The 18,098-nt window shown below is 36.8% G+C and overlaps 2 protein-coding genes across 2 annotated transcripts in view; both read right to left on the bottom strand.

The window, feature by feature from the left end:
• The window catches only part of LOC106876338 (NF-kappa-B inhibitor-like protein 1), an 11,606-nt gene extending 8,458 nt beyond the window's left edge, over positions 1 to 3,148 (bottom strand). Inside the window, exon 1 of the mRNA XM_014924840.2 lies at positions 1,879 to 3,148. Within this exon, the coding sequence (XP_014780326.1) occupies positions 1,879 to 2,075 (197 nt within the window). The 5' untranslated portion in view covers positions 2,076 to 3,148. The remainder of the gene's footprint in view (positions 1 to 1,878) is intronic.
• Positions 3,149 to 12,273: 9,125 nt separating this feature from the next.
• On the bottom strand, positions 12,274 to 13,971 carry LOC106876330 (acid ceramidase). Its single transcript, XM_014924830.1, has one exon. It carries the CDS (start codon positions 13,870 to 13,872, stop codon positions 12,706 to 12,708), a length of 1,167 nt encoding a protein of 388 aa, XP_014780316.1. The 5' UTR covers positions 13,873 to 13,971; the 3' UTR covers positions 12,274 to 12,705.
• Positions 13,972 to 18,098: the final 4,127 nt, after the last annotated feature.

The raw sequence follows: 18,098 nt of genomic DNA, 5'->3' as shown, positions 1-18,098 counted from the left end.
TTGTTTACATTCCACGGCAGTAATTGGTTTTACCTCAATAGACGTCAGTGATTGGTTGAAATTACCGAAATACGACAATTTTTTTACATGAAATAACTTTGAATACAAAATTTTTTATCTGTTCTATAACACAAAATATACAAGTATACGAAGTTTGAAAGTGTTTCGGTACCAAAAACACTGCATAAAACATTAATGAAAAGTGTTGCCCGTCAAATCAGAAAGATCCAAAAATAAAACAAATGGAAAACAGACATCGCGAATATAAACAAACATGTTGGACGATACAGGTGGTGGGGTGGGGGTAACTTACTGTTTACCAGTCAGATATTATTAATGATACGAGGGGCCCGACAATATCGTTTGCAAATTCTTCATTGTTTTTAATTAGTTTTACTGCGCACACTGGTTAAGGTTAGTTTTAGGATTAGCTTTAAGGTTTACCTTCGCCCATTTTAAGGTGTGATATACGACAGAAATAATTACAAAACAATACAGTAAATATGTTTAAGATGTATGCAAGTTTTGTTACTTTTATTTTTGTTTTCAGAGAAAATAAATTACAACATATAACTCAGTGGCTATTTAGCCCCTCGTATCATTAATGATACCTGACTGGTAAAAGTAAATTACCTCCCTTTGTATCGTCCGACATGTTTGTTTATATTCGCGATGTTCGTTTTCCGTTTGTTTTATTTTTTTAGTATAAAATATTTAAAAATAGATGAATCTTCCTAATTTTTTGCATACTACATATATTTTGGATATATTTCCCATTTTCCTAACTTTTCTTTACAATTAAGTATCATTTTCTTGGAGAGGTGCGTTTCTAAGAAGCGCCATTATTTCTATCATATATCAATAAAATGAACTAATATAATAAATTTTGTAAAAAAAACTAGATTAAAAGCAATCAGGAATTCATTGTATCCCACTAGATTAAAAGCAATCAGGAATTCATTGTATCCCACTAATACCGAGGTTTGTTCATTGGAGCAACACAGATCTTGAATGATATATTTAGGTTACTTGGTGCAGATGATAAAGAAGGAATGAATAGTAAGTAGGAGCGCGGTTAGAAGTTTAAAATATTTGTCATTAATATGTTGTTGTTGGCTCTCCGTCGCTTACGTCGACGAGGGTTCCAGTTGATCTGATCAACGGAACAGCCTGCTCGTGAAATGTACGTGCAAGTGGCTGAGCACTCCACAGACATGTGTATCCTTAACGTAGTTCTCGGGGATATTCAGCAAGAGTGAGGGGAAGTTGTGGTGAAAGAGTACAGCAGGGTTCGCCACCATCCCCTGCAGGAGCCTCGTGGAACTTTAGGTGTTTTCGCTCAATAAACACTCACAACGCCCAGTCCTATAACCGCGAGTCCGCTGCTCTAACCACTGGGCCATTGCGCCTCCACTGTCATTAATATACAGAAGCAAGTTTTAGCGACGTAACTGAGATTTGAAGTACATTCAAGATCATTAGTAGTAAACACCTCATACAGTTTTGTGATTGTAAATGCTAAGTCTTTGCCTAAAGCGACTTTGAGGGCTTTTTAATAGTGTGTTCTTGATAGGGAAAATTTGGAGCAAACGTCCTAATCTCTCGAACTATGGTGAAGAATCAATGATTACAAATGTGGTTAAGTCAAAGAAATATACCCTAAACTTTCTTTTTGAAGGATTATTCAAATATAGTTTTAAAATCATTGTAGCTATTGTAAACAAATAGTATAATATATAACTTTGAGTTGAATAAACGCTCGTTGTATGACTTACAAAAAAATTTCATTTTAGATAAGAGTATGTCTGTAAAACGTTTTAAAAATTCACACACACGCTATATATATATATGTGTGTGTGTGTGTATAAACATACATACCTGAGAAAACGTCTTGAATTGGTGAAAGAACAACACGTATGAAGGAGGTTTCCACCGTTGGCGTTTGTCACGTTCTTCAGATATTTTCCGAGCTTATGTTTCTTTATGAATTCTTTCGCACGACTGGGACGATTATCTCTAATATAGGTTATAACTTTATTCATCAAATCGTGTCGGTAGCTATCGTATGAAGACATCCTAAAACGATGCTTTAGAGCACAGAGGCTGTAGTGTTGAAAGCGGAAGTAGCCAATCACTAGTTTGTTGTATTGGCACTCCGTCGGTTACGACGACCAGTATTCCAGTTAATCTGATCAACGGAACAATCTGCTCGTGAAATTAACGTGCAAGTGGTTGAACATACCATGGATACGTGTACGATTAACGTAATTATCAAGATTCTACTTGACAAAGAATGTGACTAAGCTGGTCTTTTGAATTACAGACAACTAAACTTTGTAAACTGAGTGGACGGGAGCAATACGAAATAAAGAGTCTTGCTCAAGGACGCAACGTGTCACCGGGAATCGAACTCACGACTTACGATCGTGAGCCAAATACTCTAACCACGAATCCACGTGTTTTTCACTGTTGCTCCTTTAACTGCTATTATAAATTGAGTCTTGAAACTTTCTCGTTTTCAACCTCAAAAAATGGCTGGGAAATCGTTTTCTAAAATTCCATCCTACAGTCTGAAAAGGGATGGCACACTGGATTATGTAGAACTATATATACAATATTCGAGATGGTCATAGCTGAAACGCCGTTGTTCATATGACCTTTCGCTCATGGCAAACCCGCTATCAAACAATAGCAAATGATTCTAATGTTGAGGCTGACTAGGCTGTGAAACTCATCTTCTATATGTTAATATAAATGGTTCTATGGTTGTTGGCACTCCGTCGCTTACGACGTCGAGGGTTCCGATCAACGGAACAGCCTGCTCGTGAAATTAACTGCACGTTAATTTCACGAGCAGGCTGTTCCGGGGATATTCAGCGTCACACAGTGTGACAAGGCTGATCCTTTGAATTTCAAGCACAACAGAAACAGGAAGTAACAGTGAGAGAAAGTTGTGGTGGAAGAGTACAGCAGGGTTCGCCACCATCCCTGCCGGAGTCTCGTGGAGCTTTAGGTGTTTTCGCTCAATAAACACTCACAACGCCCGGTCTGGGAATCGAAACCGCGAGTCCGCTGCCCCAACCACTGGGCCATTGCGCCTCCACTAAATGGTTCTATTATACACGCAGTAAAGACTAAAGCTGGAGTAATGGAAAGACAACTCTAATTACAATAATAGTCTTCTGCGGGTAGTTGCACAATATTGGGAAACTCTGTGTCGCAGACTGACATAAGCACACTGCTCGTACCAACTATACATAAACACACATATGCAAAAACACGCGTGTGTGTATGTGTATTCAATAAATCATAACGAGAAAAGAGCAGTAGAATATATAAAGATAGGGCATAACTACAGATGTGTACCCCACTGAGTTTGTTGTCTCATAACTTCCAGAAAAATGGATACTTTTTAGCGAAATTTTCAACAAATACCCCTTAGATGCTGTGGATTCAGAGTATATAAAAATTTATTGGAAAGAATTTTTCCGAGAGGATATGGAGAAGAGTTTCGGAAAATTCACACGATCCGACTTTTTTCTCTCATAAGTTTCAGGAAAATGGATATTTTTCAATGAAATTTTATACAAATACCTTCCAAACGGCATAGATTACAATTATAAAGAAATTTGTGGGGAAAATTTTTCCGAGGGGGTAGGGAGAGGAGTTTCGGATCAGAAAGACCATATTTTTTTAAACCACAGCCTTCGAAATGACAAAAAAGTTTTGAAAATTATTTTGTATAACCTCCCTACCCCGCCTCATCATCCCACTCAGGTCCGATTTTGGCCAATTTTTTTTTGGCACTTCAAAACCATGGGAGGAGCCTTTTCGGTAAAAAGTATTAAAAACATTGTTAATATTTTCAGAGGAAAAAGTGAATGATTGCAGAGATTTGGCTGTTGTTTCTAGCACATCCTAAGATAACCCTCCACGTTTCTTTCTCTCGAATGTATTGATGATTTTCAATATTTTTCTCCCCATAAATACATTTATATGCTATAAGAAAAAATTTGAAATGTAGGGATGTAGTTTGGTTTGTTGGGGTAGGGTGTGTGAAAAGTTTTCTTGTTATATGTGGGTGGAATACACAGCGCTTCTAGAACTCAGTTTCGCTGACAAGGGCAGTTTTTCTCAAGAACCTTATATTGTCAGACATGTTGGTCCATTGTCATTTCATCCATGAGGTCCAATATCCTGAGATCGGTCCTTACTACTTCATTCTATGTTTTCCTGGGTCTCCCACTTCAGCAGGTACCATCCACTTTCAGTGATTGGCATTTCTTTATGCAGCCGTCCTCATTCACATGCATTTCATATCCAAACCAATGTAGCCTTCTCTCTTGCATGCTACATTTGATTCCTCTTATGCCCAACTTTTCTCTCAATACATTTGTACTTTGTCATACATGCACACTGATGTTGCACATCCAACAGAGCATACTGCTGTCATTTCTCTCCAGTCCACACAATCCTTCTGCATTCAGAGCCCATATCTCCCTACCATGGAGTATAGCTGTTCACACACAAGCACCATAGTGTATCTTTCACTTCGAGAGAGAGTCCTTTTGTTGCCAACAGAGGTAATAGCTTTCTGAATTACCTCCACCTTATTCTTATTCTAGAAACAATACTTTCAGAGCTTCCTCAATCATTGTTAATTTGGTTGCCTAAGTAACAGAAACTATCTACAACCTCAAGAGAGCCTCCTAGGAATTTGAGAGAATCTAAGTCCTGTGTGCCCTTAGTACTAATTGTTCCTGCACATCTGCTGTATACTAAAACAACTTTATCTGTTAATCTACCTGTGATTCCACTGCACCTCTTATGTGTCCATAGCTTACACTGGGTGCAGCGAATGGAATTTCTTTCAACTCCTTTTCTATATATTGAGCAGGACCATTTTCCTGACAGAAGGAAAGTTTTATCTTCTTTCTTACTAACAACAACTTCGGTCTTTACTAGGATAACTTTGATTCCAGGTTTTGTTTCCATACCTGGAATTTCTCCAATTCTCCTAAAGTTTCTGCAAGATCATGAGCATATAACAAGGGCAAGGTCATTAGCATATAACAGTTTCCATGAGCATCCAGTTTTGAATTCCTCTGTTATGGCCTGAAGGAGTCTAATAAGAGTGGGCTGAGAACTGAGCCTTGGTGAACCCCTACTTGTACACTAAATTCATTGCTGTTGATTCCATATCCATATAAATTTCCCCAAATGTTATTTATCTTCTAAAATAGCCCGATTCCTTTTATACAACTTGGTTTTTGCTGGCACTTTATAGTGTTTCTGACCCCACAACCCATCTTTTTCAGACTTTATGATACACATTTTTTGCACCACAATCTGATATTATAAAAGAGAAGCTGTTCTCAGTCTGTCTGTCCATAACAACATCAATGCAGAGAGAGGGAAGAAGGGGAGGAGAAAAACTTGTTGAGAGAGAGAGAGCATATGCATGTGTGAAAGATAGATAAATAGGTAATGTTGTCACCTTAGTAACTAACAAGCTTTGATTAAAAATGAGGGAATATTAAGTGTAAGTCAACATAACACAGACTTCAGAAAAAAACTATATGCATATATACAAAACATATAGTTACTTTTTATTTGGTTATTTGTGTGTGTGTTTCTGTATGTCTTTCAACATATAGACAAAACAACACAGACTTCAAAGAAAGACTTACACTATGAAAAATTCATGAAGGTATCTACATGATTAGAAAATATTTTTTACTAGCAGTGTAGCAACAAGTAATGAGCTAGCATACATTATATTTAATGTGGTTTTTTTCCAACCACCTAACAGTTCTTGACATAGCTTGCAAATTTCATTTTATTTTTATACCACCCTAATTTTACTTCCATTTATCAACTATCTTTATATCCAAATGGTTGGGTTTTCTGTTTTTGGAAATGTTTCTAGTTAGTATGCACACTTTTAAACTGAATACACTAGATCATGGTGTCATTTTGTCAATTTCCCCTACCTTTTTCTATTGCAAGACGAGGACATATATTTTCATAACCTTTAATTATAATTTATTATATAATCTACTTTATTCTACAATATCCATCTATCTGCATGAGTTTATGCATGCTTGTATGTGTGTATATGCATAAGTATGTATAACAAGTGGTTAAATAAATTTATACACTGCTAGCTCTCACTCCGCATGCAACCCGGTACTATCATCAATTGGTATGCTACAGAACTAGTCTGGGTACTACTTCATATATGGTCAGATGTCCTTCCTATTGGTAACCATTTTACAATGTATGGGATTCATCCTATCATGGTACCGGGTACCAGCACTAAAAAAGTTGCCTTGTCTCCAGCAGACAGAAAATATAGAAACTGTTAATTACACAAATTCATAGGTATCAATATGACCAGACTAAGTAACATTAAAATGTTTTATTGCATTAAGCAATAATGTTGCAAATATTTTAGGTGTTGAAGCAACTTATATTACATAACTTTTTGTCTTAGAGTTTATTTAGAGTACTTCCATCAATGGGTAGTTTTAATTTTGAATGCAGGCAAAATTTTTGTCTGTCAACAAGTTGTTCCCTTGTTGTTTATATTGTCCAACAGTTTAACTTGAGGATAATATTATCAATTCTATAACATTCCCTTTCTCCCCAGTATGTAAATACAAAGTTGAGCAGTGAGAGTTCAGTCTAGTACAAGTTGTTATTGGCATCAAGTCAAAACTGATGTTAGCACTGTTTTAACATGTGAAATGTTACAAATGTTTAGAGTATATTGAGATGAACTGCAAATTGTTTATATAGTTTAGAAGACAATTGCAATGTAGTATTGTCCATGTCTTTTGCCATTTCCTTACAAATCTTTATCTGAATCAAATTTTGTCAAGGCTGACTATTTTTTCTTCTTTCAAGGTTGAAAGGTAAAGTACAGCTATCAATTAACTACACCCCTACTTAAAATTGTGAAGGAGGGAGTGTATTTCTTCTTGTTTTATTAAAAACCTGAAATTGTATTCACTTTTATTAAAAATACTATATACTTCCTCCACTGTGTTACTATTAAAAAAATCTAATATTACTTTAAGGTAGTAATCCCAGCATAGCTCAACTGTAAAGGAAAAAAATTATCAAGAACTCTAATTACATAGACATTTTCCCTACACAAAGAATGCAAGTCATCAAAATTACATTAGAATGGTCATACCTTCCTTCTCTGGTCTTCTTAAATCTTGTGTCAAATCAACGTTACCCTTGAACACTTTCAGTTTCCCAGCTGATATTGTTTGTTCTGCATTGCTTTGAATGCTTTAGGAGTGGTCAGTGCATGGTTTTACACTTGAAAAATAGACTTTTGATCACCTAGGTTCACTTATGCATTCATAAACAATGAAGAAATAAAGTTTTGAATTTTATTCATTTGATCTATTATACTCTTTTACTTGTTTCAGTCATTTGACCGTGGCCATGCTGGAGCACTGCCTTTAGTCGAGGAAATTGACCCCAGGACTTATTCTTTGTAAGCCTAGTACTTATTCTATCGGCCTCTTTTGCCGAACTGCTAAATTACGGGGACGTAAACACACCAGCATCGGTTGTCAAGCGATGGTGGGGGGACAAACACAGACACACAAACATATACACACACATACATACATACATATATATATATATATATATATATACACATGTACGATGGGCTTCTTTCAGTTTCCGTCTACCAAATCTACTCACAAGGCTTTGGTCGGCTCGAGGCTATAGTATAAGACACTTGCCCAAGGTGCCACGCAGTGGGACTGAACCCAGAACCATGTGGTTGGTAAGCAAGCTACTTACCACACTGTCACTCCTTGAACATGTTTGGCACATGACTGTGGTCTGAAGTCATGTGTTGGGATTAACAACAATATAAATAGCGGAGTCATGAAATTACATTTACTTTTAATCTGAATAGTTTTTTTTTTTTGTGTAACAATAGTGATTACTAACACTGACGCAAGTCACGATTGGAAACTTTGTTGGAGTATCCTCTTAAGTGTAATAATAAATGTACTAGCAGGACCTGTGAATATTTCATGAAATTAATAGTTATTCCTGAAAACGTAGCCTGTTTTGTGTCTGTATCAAAAGATAGTCGCTCATCTGCTACTCATTGAAGAGTGAAGGAAATTGGAATATGATGATTACTTAATGCAATTTATATACTTTATGCACAATTTTATAGACTTAATACACAGCACTCATAAAATAAATATTCACTCTTATTTTACCATTTTTCTCAGAAACAGAAAAAAAATACATTTTAAAATTTACATGGTCACAAATTCATATCTAGAAAACAAAAAAATTTATTTTATATGTAAAATATAGGGGTCACATATGGGTAAAAATTTAATGCAGCATGGCATACTCTGAAAGCCACATCATAACTTATAAGCCAAGGCAATGGGTCAGAGTCAATACACATTTCAAGTTGCATATACCTTTCAATCCAATACTTTTTTGCAGACTATGTTCTTCATGTAAGTTCTCCCTATTCTTTTCCCTTGTTTGTCTGTGTTGATAACTTTAACTCTCATATCAGATAATTTGCATGCCTTGAGAATGAAACATATAGCTGACCATGGTTGAATACAAATTCAGGCAAGAACAGTCCCCCTTTATTAAATGTCTGCCCTTGTGATTTGTTGATAGTCATTGCATATGACAGGCAAACGGGAAACTGGTTTCTTTCTAAAGTGAATGACAAGTTTGGGATGTGCATGCATTAAGTGATAAATGATATGAAAAACTTAGTTCAATTAAAAAAAAAATACTTTTCACTATGCACTCACCATCTCCACCACTACCATCATCTCTCTCTCTCTCTCTCTACCTTTCTTTAATCTCACCATCAGAATTTCACTGCTCCAAAATTATATTCCTGACTCTCCTCCATATCACTACCTTCAACTAACTTTTTTTATCCACGTGAATATTATGTTCGCCCTACCACATGACATGGACACTTCTTTCTTTCTCTTTCCGTTCATGTAATGACGTGATAGCATTACAATTACATTCCCTCTACCTCACATCATGGATGCTTCTCGCACCATTTTTCTCTTATCATGTGAAAGCATTCTCAATTTCTCAATGGGCTACGTAACATAATGACAAGCAGAATTATTAGTTCCTGTTTATGTAGTACAATAGAAGTGCATACAACTTTAATAGTTAACCTGAATACATAGTTGTTTACTCTTACTTGTTTCAGTCAATTGACTGTGACCATGCTGGGGTACCAACTTGAAGAGTATAGTTGAAAAAGTTGACTCCACACTTGGTTTTTAAGCCTTGTGCTGATTCTATTAGTCTTTTTAGCTGAATCACTAAGTTATAAGGACATAGACACTGGTTGTCAAGTGGTGTAGGAAGCAAACACAAAGATATACACATAACACTTATTTAAAAGAAGAAACTGGAGGCTCTTTTTGTTGAATATTGAAGTTGATATTTTTACATCAGCAAAATTTTATGAAGTATATGGCAGTCATTAGTACTTTTCAATTATTAAATATAGTTTTTGGAAAATAATGATTTGTTGAATATTTGAAATTATTTGTTTTTTCTTTTGAATTTATTCTAAAAGGTAACCAAATACTGATATCCTTCTCATTCATTAATACCAGGAATAAAATATACTATTTTATATAAAAATAAAATTGTAATTCCCTTTATTCCAATCTTTTTTAAAAATCTATTTGCACTAAGAATATAAATGTCTTTTTCTTTCTTTAACACTTTTCTTACCATATTTCTGTTGAGATGCTCTGTGTGTCTTTCAATTAATTTTAAATATAAGAAAGAATTTGGTAAAGTAACTTAGTTATCATTAAGCTAGTGTTAGGAACATAAATTGTGACTAAGGTTTGGTGGAAATTTTTAATTCAGAACTTTTGAAAACAAGACATTTGCACTACAGTGCCAGAAGCAGTTTCAGGCAGGTTGGTATCAAAAGGGTTAAAGCACTTACTCGTTACAAGGTCCTTAGACCACTGAAAACGTAAGAGCTACTAGAATAAAACAGACACTAGACAGAAGTCAATAGGTGACGATGCACATTAGACATAAAAGACTGGAGGTCATATAGATGAGGAAATCAAGACTGTGGAAGGGAATTCCAAAGTTCAGAGGTGTGAGGGAAGAAACTGGTACTGTAAAGTGCTTTATGACACTTAGGAGGTTGCACAGCATACTAATGAGAACTGGATGCAAGTCTAGTTGATCACTGATAAGTTCTTAAAGGAGGAACCAGAGAAGAGAGCTCAGTAGAACAATGTCCATGAAAATACTTATAGAAAAGAGACAAGGAAACCACACGATGACAAGAGAGTGAATCCAATTTAGAAGATAGATCAGGACCAAAAGCATTACAAATTTCATTACATGAATCCACAAGAATTTTAAGCATGCTGGAGAAAATACAGTCTGGTATTTGTTCCTGCTATTTATTTTCTGAGTTTAAATCCTGCTGAAATTAGCTTGGCCTGTCATCCCCCAGGGGGCTAGTTCTGGAGATAATAGTACTGACTACACCTTTCCCTCAAAATTACTAGCTTTGTGCCTTAAGAGTTATATAATCACATGCACTGGTTCAATATCACTATTTTACCAACTAAACTATTCAATGGAATAGTTGGTAGGTAAAATAAAGAAGTGGTATTGAAACAGTTCATGTGCTTATTTTAATTTTCATTGGCATAATGACCCTCCCCAGACACAAGATTTGCTTCAACACACAAATTCACATCAAGAATCTAGCAAATCAAATACAAAAACGAAGAGTTATATATGACGGGATGCTGAAAAGTTCCTGGCTTTAAAAGTATCACTAAAAGCCTGGTTGGAGGCCTAACCTTCCGAGTTCTTTTATGGGGCTTAGAAGAACTGAAGGACCACTGCAATAAGTTTGTGAATCTGAGAGGAAAATATCTTGAATAAAATCATAATTAGCTGCTCCTCCCGTATTTTCTTTTACCCAAAACCTGGAACTTTTCAGCACCTCCTCTTGAATTTTACTTTTCTTCTCAAGGTAGGGGTCATTAGCCTACTCAAATATCTAAAAAAAAAAAAAGAAAGAAAAAAGAACGTTGGATGGAATAGTATGTGAGAATTTGGATAAAACCTTGAAAATTAGCCTGTTTGAATAATTTTGTTTTTTAAACGAAAAAGTTTATTTTAAGTGATGTAATCAGTAGTTGAAAGCTTTCAAATAAAAGTAGGATTAACGAATAGATATAGCTTTCTTAACAAGAAGTAAAATACAACTGGTTTCAATCAGAAAGAGAAACATTGAGCAAAAGGCTATGAAAATTGTGTACAGGTAAGCAAAATAGTAGTTAGTTAACTAAACATTTGTTGATAAGAGACTTAAGCTGGATCTATGTATAACAATTACGAGACAACGAGACGACATCTACGCAGTCATTCGAACGGGTAGAAATAGCAACCAAAATTCCTTCAACATCCTACCAACTTAAAAATGGGAGGACACACTAGATTATGCAGTTTTATATACAGAAAGACAGAGTAGTCACGATTGGAGCGCCTTTGATTATCGGAGATGACCTGGCTCTAAAAGACAACAAACTCATAATAACGGGACCGGTAAGTAAATAAATACCGGTCTCCCATGGTTACGAAGCGTAATGAAACTCAAGTCTGAAGTCCGATACTTTAAGGTGTTTGGTGAAATTAAGTATTATTTTTTTGTCTTCATACAGTAGAAATATCGGTAAAAACACAGTATCATGATAAAGGTTCTTGAAAACGTTTGATGCCAAACAGTGAACGAGTTATAATAGCATCCTTCGTTACGGTAGCGCAGTTTTGCACCTTAACTTAGAGTAACATACATTGTGATTAAATATTCCCACCTTTTATTATCTTTTTCCCCACAAAATATCGTCAAATTAATCTCGCCTGTGTGCCCAAGTGAATATTCTTTTCTACTCGAGGTACAAGGCCCGAAATTTTTGGAGAGAGGGGCAGTCATTTAGATCGACTCCAGTACGCAACTGGTACTTAATTTATCGACCCCGAAAGGATGAAAGGCAAAGTCGACCTCGGCGGAATTTGAACTCAGAACGTAACGGCAGACGAAATACCGCAAAGCATTTCGCCTGGCGTGCTAACGTTTCTGCCAGCTCGCCGTCTTACCCAAGTGAATATGAGACAATACAGATGTCAACTCGTGATAATATAAAAAATGTTAAAAAAAGACATATTCAATTAATATTCGCTTAAAAATGGTTTATTCACATAGCTGCATAATTTCACAGGATAATTTGGAAACTCCACTATCGTCATTAAAAGAAACAAAGCAAATAAACAAACACACCACGCCCAAACTCTTTCAGTCAGGTGGTGAGGTTAGTTGTGGTTTGTGTTAAGTAGTTTACAATAAAATGACATCTAGATTTAATGATATACAAAATATTTATTACAAAAATAACTTGCTATTTGAAAGTTTTTACAAAAGTACCAAACATTTAGAATAAAAAAAATTCCAAATAAAGCAAGAGAAATTAGAAAATAAAATTAAAATGTCAAGACACTCAGCTGTGACAGTTTAGAGTTTATGGAAAATAAAATAGTATCATCACAAAAAGAAAGCAGTAATACTAGAATTTCATTTTTATAAAAATATTAGTTAAAATATTGTTTTTGTTACCAAGGCCAGCAAGGATCAGTACACTTTTGGATGTGTGTTTCTAAGAATCCACTTTTTGCGTGCATTAATGCAGTGTATGTTGTAAGTTTGTTAAGTACTGGTTTTGTACTGAGTACGTTGTAAATTCCAGCCATTGTAAGGTTATTTTGAGTGAGTTTATTCATACAGAACGTTGCTGGGGTTCGGCGATCATCGATAATCAGTGGAGGCAACCAGTGATCGTAATTTGTCTCCAGTATGTACCAACCATTCGCTGCAGACATTTCCCATATATTATCAGACTTGTTTAGGGATCTTGTGATAACACATCCTTCTTTAGACTTTGTTCCACCTAAGATGAAATATACGGGTGCTAGTAGTTCCGTCTGGGAAAGCTCCTTTTTAGCCATTTGATAGGAAGTTGCAGACGTAAGGGTGTCCCTCGTTAAAAAACCTGACCATTTAGCTGTCCTTTGACCCAGCAGCCACTGAATTATTCCAATAAAGCCACCTTTAAGTTTGAATCTTTCGTTTAAAGTGAGTGAAATGACACCTGGTTTTACACCGCTCAGGACTCCGATGTAACCAGCAAAGTTTACAGATTTAAAAACAGTTTTGTTGTTCTTCTGAAAATCCAAGTTCATAATCATGGGCCGAAGGGCCTCTGTAATGGCCCAATCGTTGTTTTTAAGGTCCCACCCCATTAATAAACCGAAGTCAAGATTTCGAGCATGAAACAACTCACCATTTTTGTCTTCAGCAATGATCGATGTGCATACTGTAAATATTTCGTAGAAGATGTTATATAAGAGTATCTCGCCACGGTTGATACCAGAGTAGTCGGCCAACCCAATCATTTCATCAGCATAAGGAGCAGGAAGTGTGGGAATAATTTTCTCAAAATTATTATCAATAACTCTGATGATTAGGTCTCCCGCAACAGGTACGCTTCCCACCAGTTTCTTGAGAACTCCGATGAGATTTTTCATAGAATCTTTGTACTTTATAGCTACTTCTTTCCATCGGTCGTGAGCAGGCAGATCTAAGTTGATAGTCAGGTTCGGGACAGCAGTGGAAGATTTTGGTGGATAAGCATCCGTAACACATTTGCCATCAAACGGCTTTAAAACGAAGCCTGAGACAACAGTCACAAAGATTAGAATGGTTATTATTTTCACATACATTGTCAACAACTGTTAAAGAAGCCGAATTGCGACAAATAGAACTTACGCTGAACACCGAAACTAAAACCATGTGACAAAAGGAACTGTATGTATATATATATATATATATATACTAACTTACATGATGCACCACAGGCCTATATAAAGCAATTGTTACCAGTATTTTTATTGATTACATGATAATTGCAAATAAACACTTATGTGAAATACAGAAACATTGATTTTTTTTTATCTTAATAAGTAAAAATATCATTTGTAAATTATCTAAGTATAAAAATAAAAATTATTCCATACGTGATGCTCTCCATGTTAAAAATAAGTATAGTATCTGACAGTTGATAAAAGTTATCAGCTTATTTACAGGTTAATGTCAGCTGTAAGTAGATACAAACAACTCAAGCAGATAGATAGGATGTTATTTATACATTTAAGGCATAAAATATAGTATAGAAATTAATTGTTAGTAAGTTAATTATGCATCCCAGTTTCAATCCTCGGTCACTTCACATATTGTGTATGGTGTATGTTGTATTGGGTGTGCTGCCACCAAATTTCAAGCAAGGAATACAACAAAAAATTTCTATTAAGATTAGTGATTAAAGTTAATAGTTATAATGAATTTGCCACTTTTGCTGGGTGTGCAGCGCACACTTAGCACACCCGTAATATACGCTCCTGCTTCACATGCACTTTTAGTCACTAGCGTAGCTAGGAGAGGGCAGTAGGGCGCGGTACTTTTGGGTCTGCTGTCGACAAACGGAAGGTCTACCCCGGCGTCACACACTCTAGCTACGCTAGTGCCTTTAGTTTTCTTGAGAAAAGCCGGGTCGTTGACAAGTAATTGTGGAAATCTTATCTTCCCGAAATATCATATAATATTCTTCATTGTACTTGGGATTTTCAGTCCCTCAACACAGTAATGTGAATGCTCTAGGTTGTCTTAAACATTTTTGGATGGAAATGTCATTATTCTTTATTATAATGCTCAAGCGAGTGAGGGACTGTGTCGGTATTTTGAGTAATAAATATTTTTTTATTGTCAATTTATTTTCGTTTCTTGTCGTGGTGGTGGTGGTGGGGGGGCTTACGTGGTTCAATGATTTTGAGATTGTTGTCGTCGGAAGTTTAGTACTCCTAATTGGGACGCTCATGGCGTTATGGTCGAAAACGGCAACGCAGACTGAACACGTTCAAAACCTCGACAGCGGAGCAAGCGGATCGACAACAACAATGTTTGATCTCAATCACGTTTGAACGGCAGAGGAAGGCAATGCCAGTTGAACTGACGTAGGCGACAGTCCGTTTCAATTTTATTATTTGGTATTGCGTCTCATTTTGCGTGCCGCAGAGTATGGTCCTGAAACGGCAGTATGTGGCCCTCCCCGGTAATAAGATCCACTGCAAACAAACCAACGCGCTCAGTATTACTTTTTCCTCTTGATATTTCATTCAACAACTTAACCAATTCTTGAAAAATTTATATTTTCATATTTTATTTTATTTTACTTGCTTGGTCTGAAGGCAAGAACAGTGTCGATAATAACTGCAGGCTCTCCAAGACCGGTGAGACTGAAACTGTTAGTACTGTTGCCAGTTGATACTGGCAGGAACGACAGGGGCTTCTGTAGGCGCAGTTGCCCCCCTTGACAGTGAGTCAAGCAAACTGGCCAGATATAGGTGACGTTACGCAACATTAAGGTTCAAATACTCATCTTTTTTTCTTTTCTGCACTGACACACGAGCTGTGAGGACGTAACTAGACTGGCTCTCTCTTATACAACAGGCCAGTTTGCAGACAGGAGCAAGGCACAGAAGACCATGGTCTCAGTACACCAACCATTCTATTTATCATTTCGTTGTGTATATACGTGTGACCACAATAAGCGTGTTTAAGATTGCAACCTAGTTCACATGTTCTTTATCTGGGTCCACTACCAAATGAGATCACAGCTTTCTGAGTGAATCATATTAAGTGGCTCAACAACAACCTACACCATCCAAAATGGTGACCCCAACATGGACAACTATCCGACTATAATGGTGACCTGAAGCGGAACAGAACTATACTTCCAAAATGGTGAACACGGGGCGAATACGGACCAGTGGATACGTATTCCCTTTTCTCCTTCACAACTTTGGCTACGCAGTCAAATCGCCATTCGTCATATAGAAACGCCACTGATGTCTCTCGTCGCCATATTGTCTTCTTCACCAGAAAATTTTGGTGCCATTTTCAAGCGGGAATCCGCAATCATTTTTACTCGGGTTGTAATCGAATTTACAACTTGGTCATTTGAAGATACAGCGTCACAGGAGAATTTTTTACTTGCATGAAAAAAAAAAAAATTATCCGAAATTTTCTCCAGAATTCACATGGACAACAAATTTTCCTACGTGCTATGTACGAATTTCTTCCTCTCAACCACCCGGATTATCCACGTGTTGGCCATGTTTTGTTCTTTATCCGTTTAGCAAGGACTCTTATTCTCATTCTCTGCTACTAAAAACAATTTTCTTAGTTTGCTGCTCGTCGTGTCTTCTTTCAGCTAGGGTGTTTGGCTGCTATTTCTAACGGTGTTTCTTTCAACCAGCTTATTCTTCGTACCGTTCCGTTCCTATTATCGTCCAAGATGAGTAATTTTCCTTTGCATCAATATCATGGAGATGCTAAGATGTGGTTTTCACAATTGGAATCGTTCTTCATTTCTTCTAACATTCAGTCGGACCAGAGCAAACTCCATATCGCTCTTACAGGCATTCCTTCTCCCCTCGCACTTTCAGTGCGAGATATGATAACAGGAACTTCATCGGATATGACTTACAAAATCTTCAAAGCTGAGGTTCGCCGGCGTAACTCTCTGTTGCGAATAAATTTCGCACACTCTTGCAGGATGAGCATCTTGGGAACCGAACCCCACCCAGTTTTTGCAATGAACCCGAGAGTTGTCCGATAGCTCATATGAGGAACAGGCATTTGTCAAACAATTCTTCTTCTCGAGGATGCCTTCTAATGTCCAGTCGATTTTAGTTCCTATGATGGAACATACGGCCCTTGAACAACTCTCCACCTCCGCAGATAACCTTGTCGCTTCTTCATCTTCCTCTCCAGATTCTACTTCTGCTCCGGATGACATGCAATCCTCTGAAATCTTGAAGTCAGGTTTCACGCATGTGTAGGAACCGTTCGTCTTCAAGGGATCATTCCGCAAGGAGGACCAGGCGCCGATCCTTCTCGCGCACACGCGCACTTCTTGCTCCCTCAGTCTGCTGGTACCACAGAAAGTTCAAGGATCAGGCCGAGAAATGTACACAACCCTACTCCTGCTCTTCTCAGGGAAACTTGACCAACTCGAAGCAAGTTGGTAATGTCAGGTAGTGAATTTTTTGGTGTGTACAACAAATTTTTGGTGTATACAACAAATAAATTATTTAAACCACAATCCAATGCTTTCCCATTGTTTTACTTTGATGTCGCTCATATGCCTATTTCATCTGCTACCTCAACGACATCTTTTGCTACACCTTCTTCACTACAAGTGCAAAGGTGCATTTATTATTGTTATTATGAATAGTGCTTGAAAAATTTCTTTACTGTTAAAAGAGACAAGATAAGCATTGTTCGAATAAAAGATTCTTTCGAGCCTCCATTTATGGTTATTCTTTCTTTCGGAAAAGAAAGAGGAAGGAGTTGGTTTTGTTCTTAACGTCAAGATCATTTGAGGGTTGAGATTACAAACTAATTCTAAATTTCATCAACGAACGACTTACGACTCTCAGTGTACGTTTACCTAACAGCTTTATTACACTCATCTCAGTTTATAATCCAGTTTTTGATGCCGATGAAGATGTGAAAAATAAATTTTACCAGCCACTGAGTAACACCATTTTGAAAGTATTCACAACAGACAAATTTCTGCTCTCAGATGATTTCAACTCAAGAGGAAAAACAATCGGCTTTGAAAAGATGTCTTCGGCTGAGAAGGTGTCTGTTCAAAACACATTTGCTTCATCTTCAAAAGTCATCTTTAACTTTTATACATATACGTATATACAACGGGCTTCTTCCAGTTTCCGTCTATCAAATCCACTCACAAGGCTTTGGTTGGCTCGAGGATATAGTAGAAGACACTTGCCCAAGGTGCCACGCAGTGGGACTGAACCTGGAACCATGTGGTTGGTAAGCAAACTACTTACCACACAGCCACTCCTGCGCCTATTATATATAT

This window comes from Octopus bimaculoides, chromosome 3 (genome assembly GCF_001194135.2).
Source record: "Octopus bimaculoides isolate UCB-OBI-ISO-001 chromosome 3, ASM119413v2, whole genome shotgun sequence".
NCBI lineage: Eukaryota > Metazoa > Mollusca > Cephalopoda > Octopoda > Octopodidae > Octopus > Octopus bimaculoides.
Note: the sequence above shows the minus strand (reverse complement) of the source record. Positions and strands in the feature narration are given on the sequence as shown.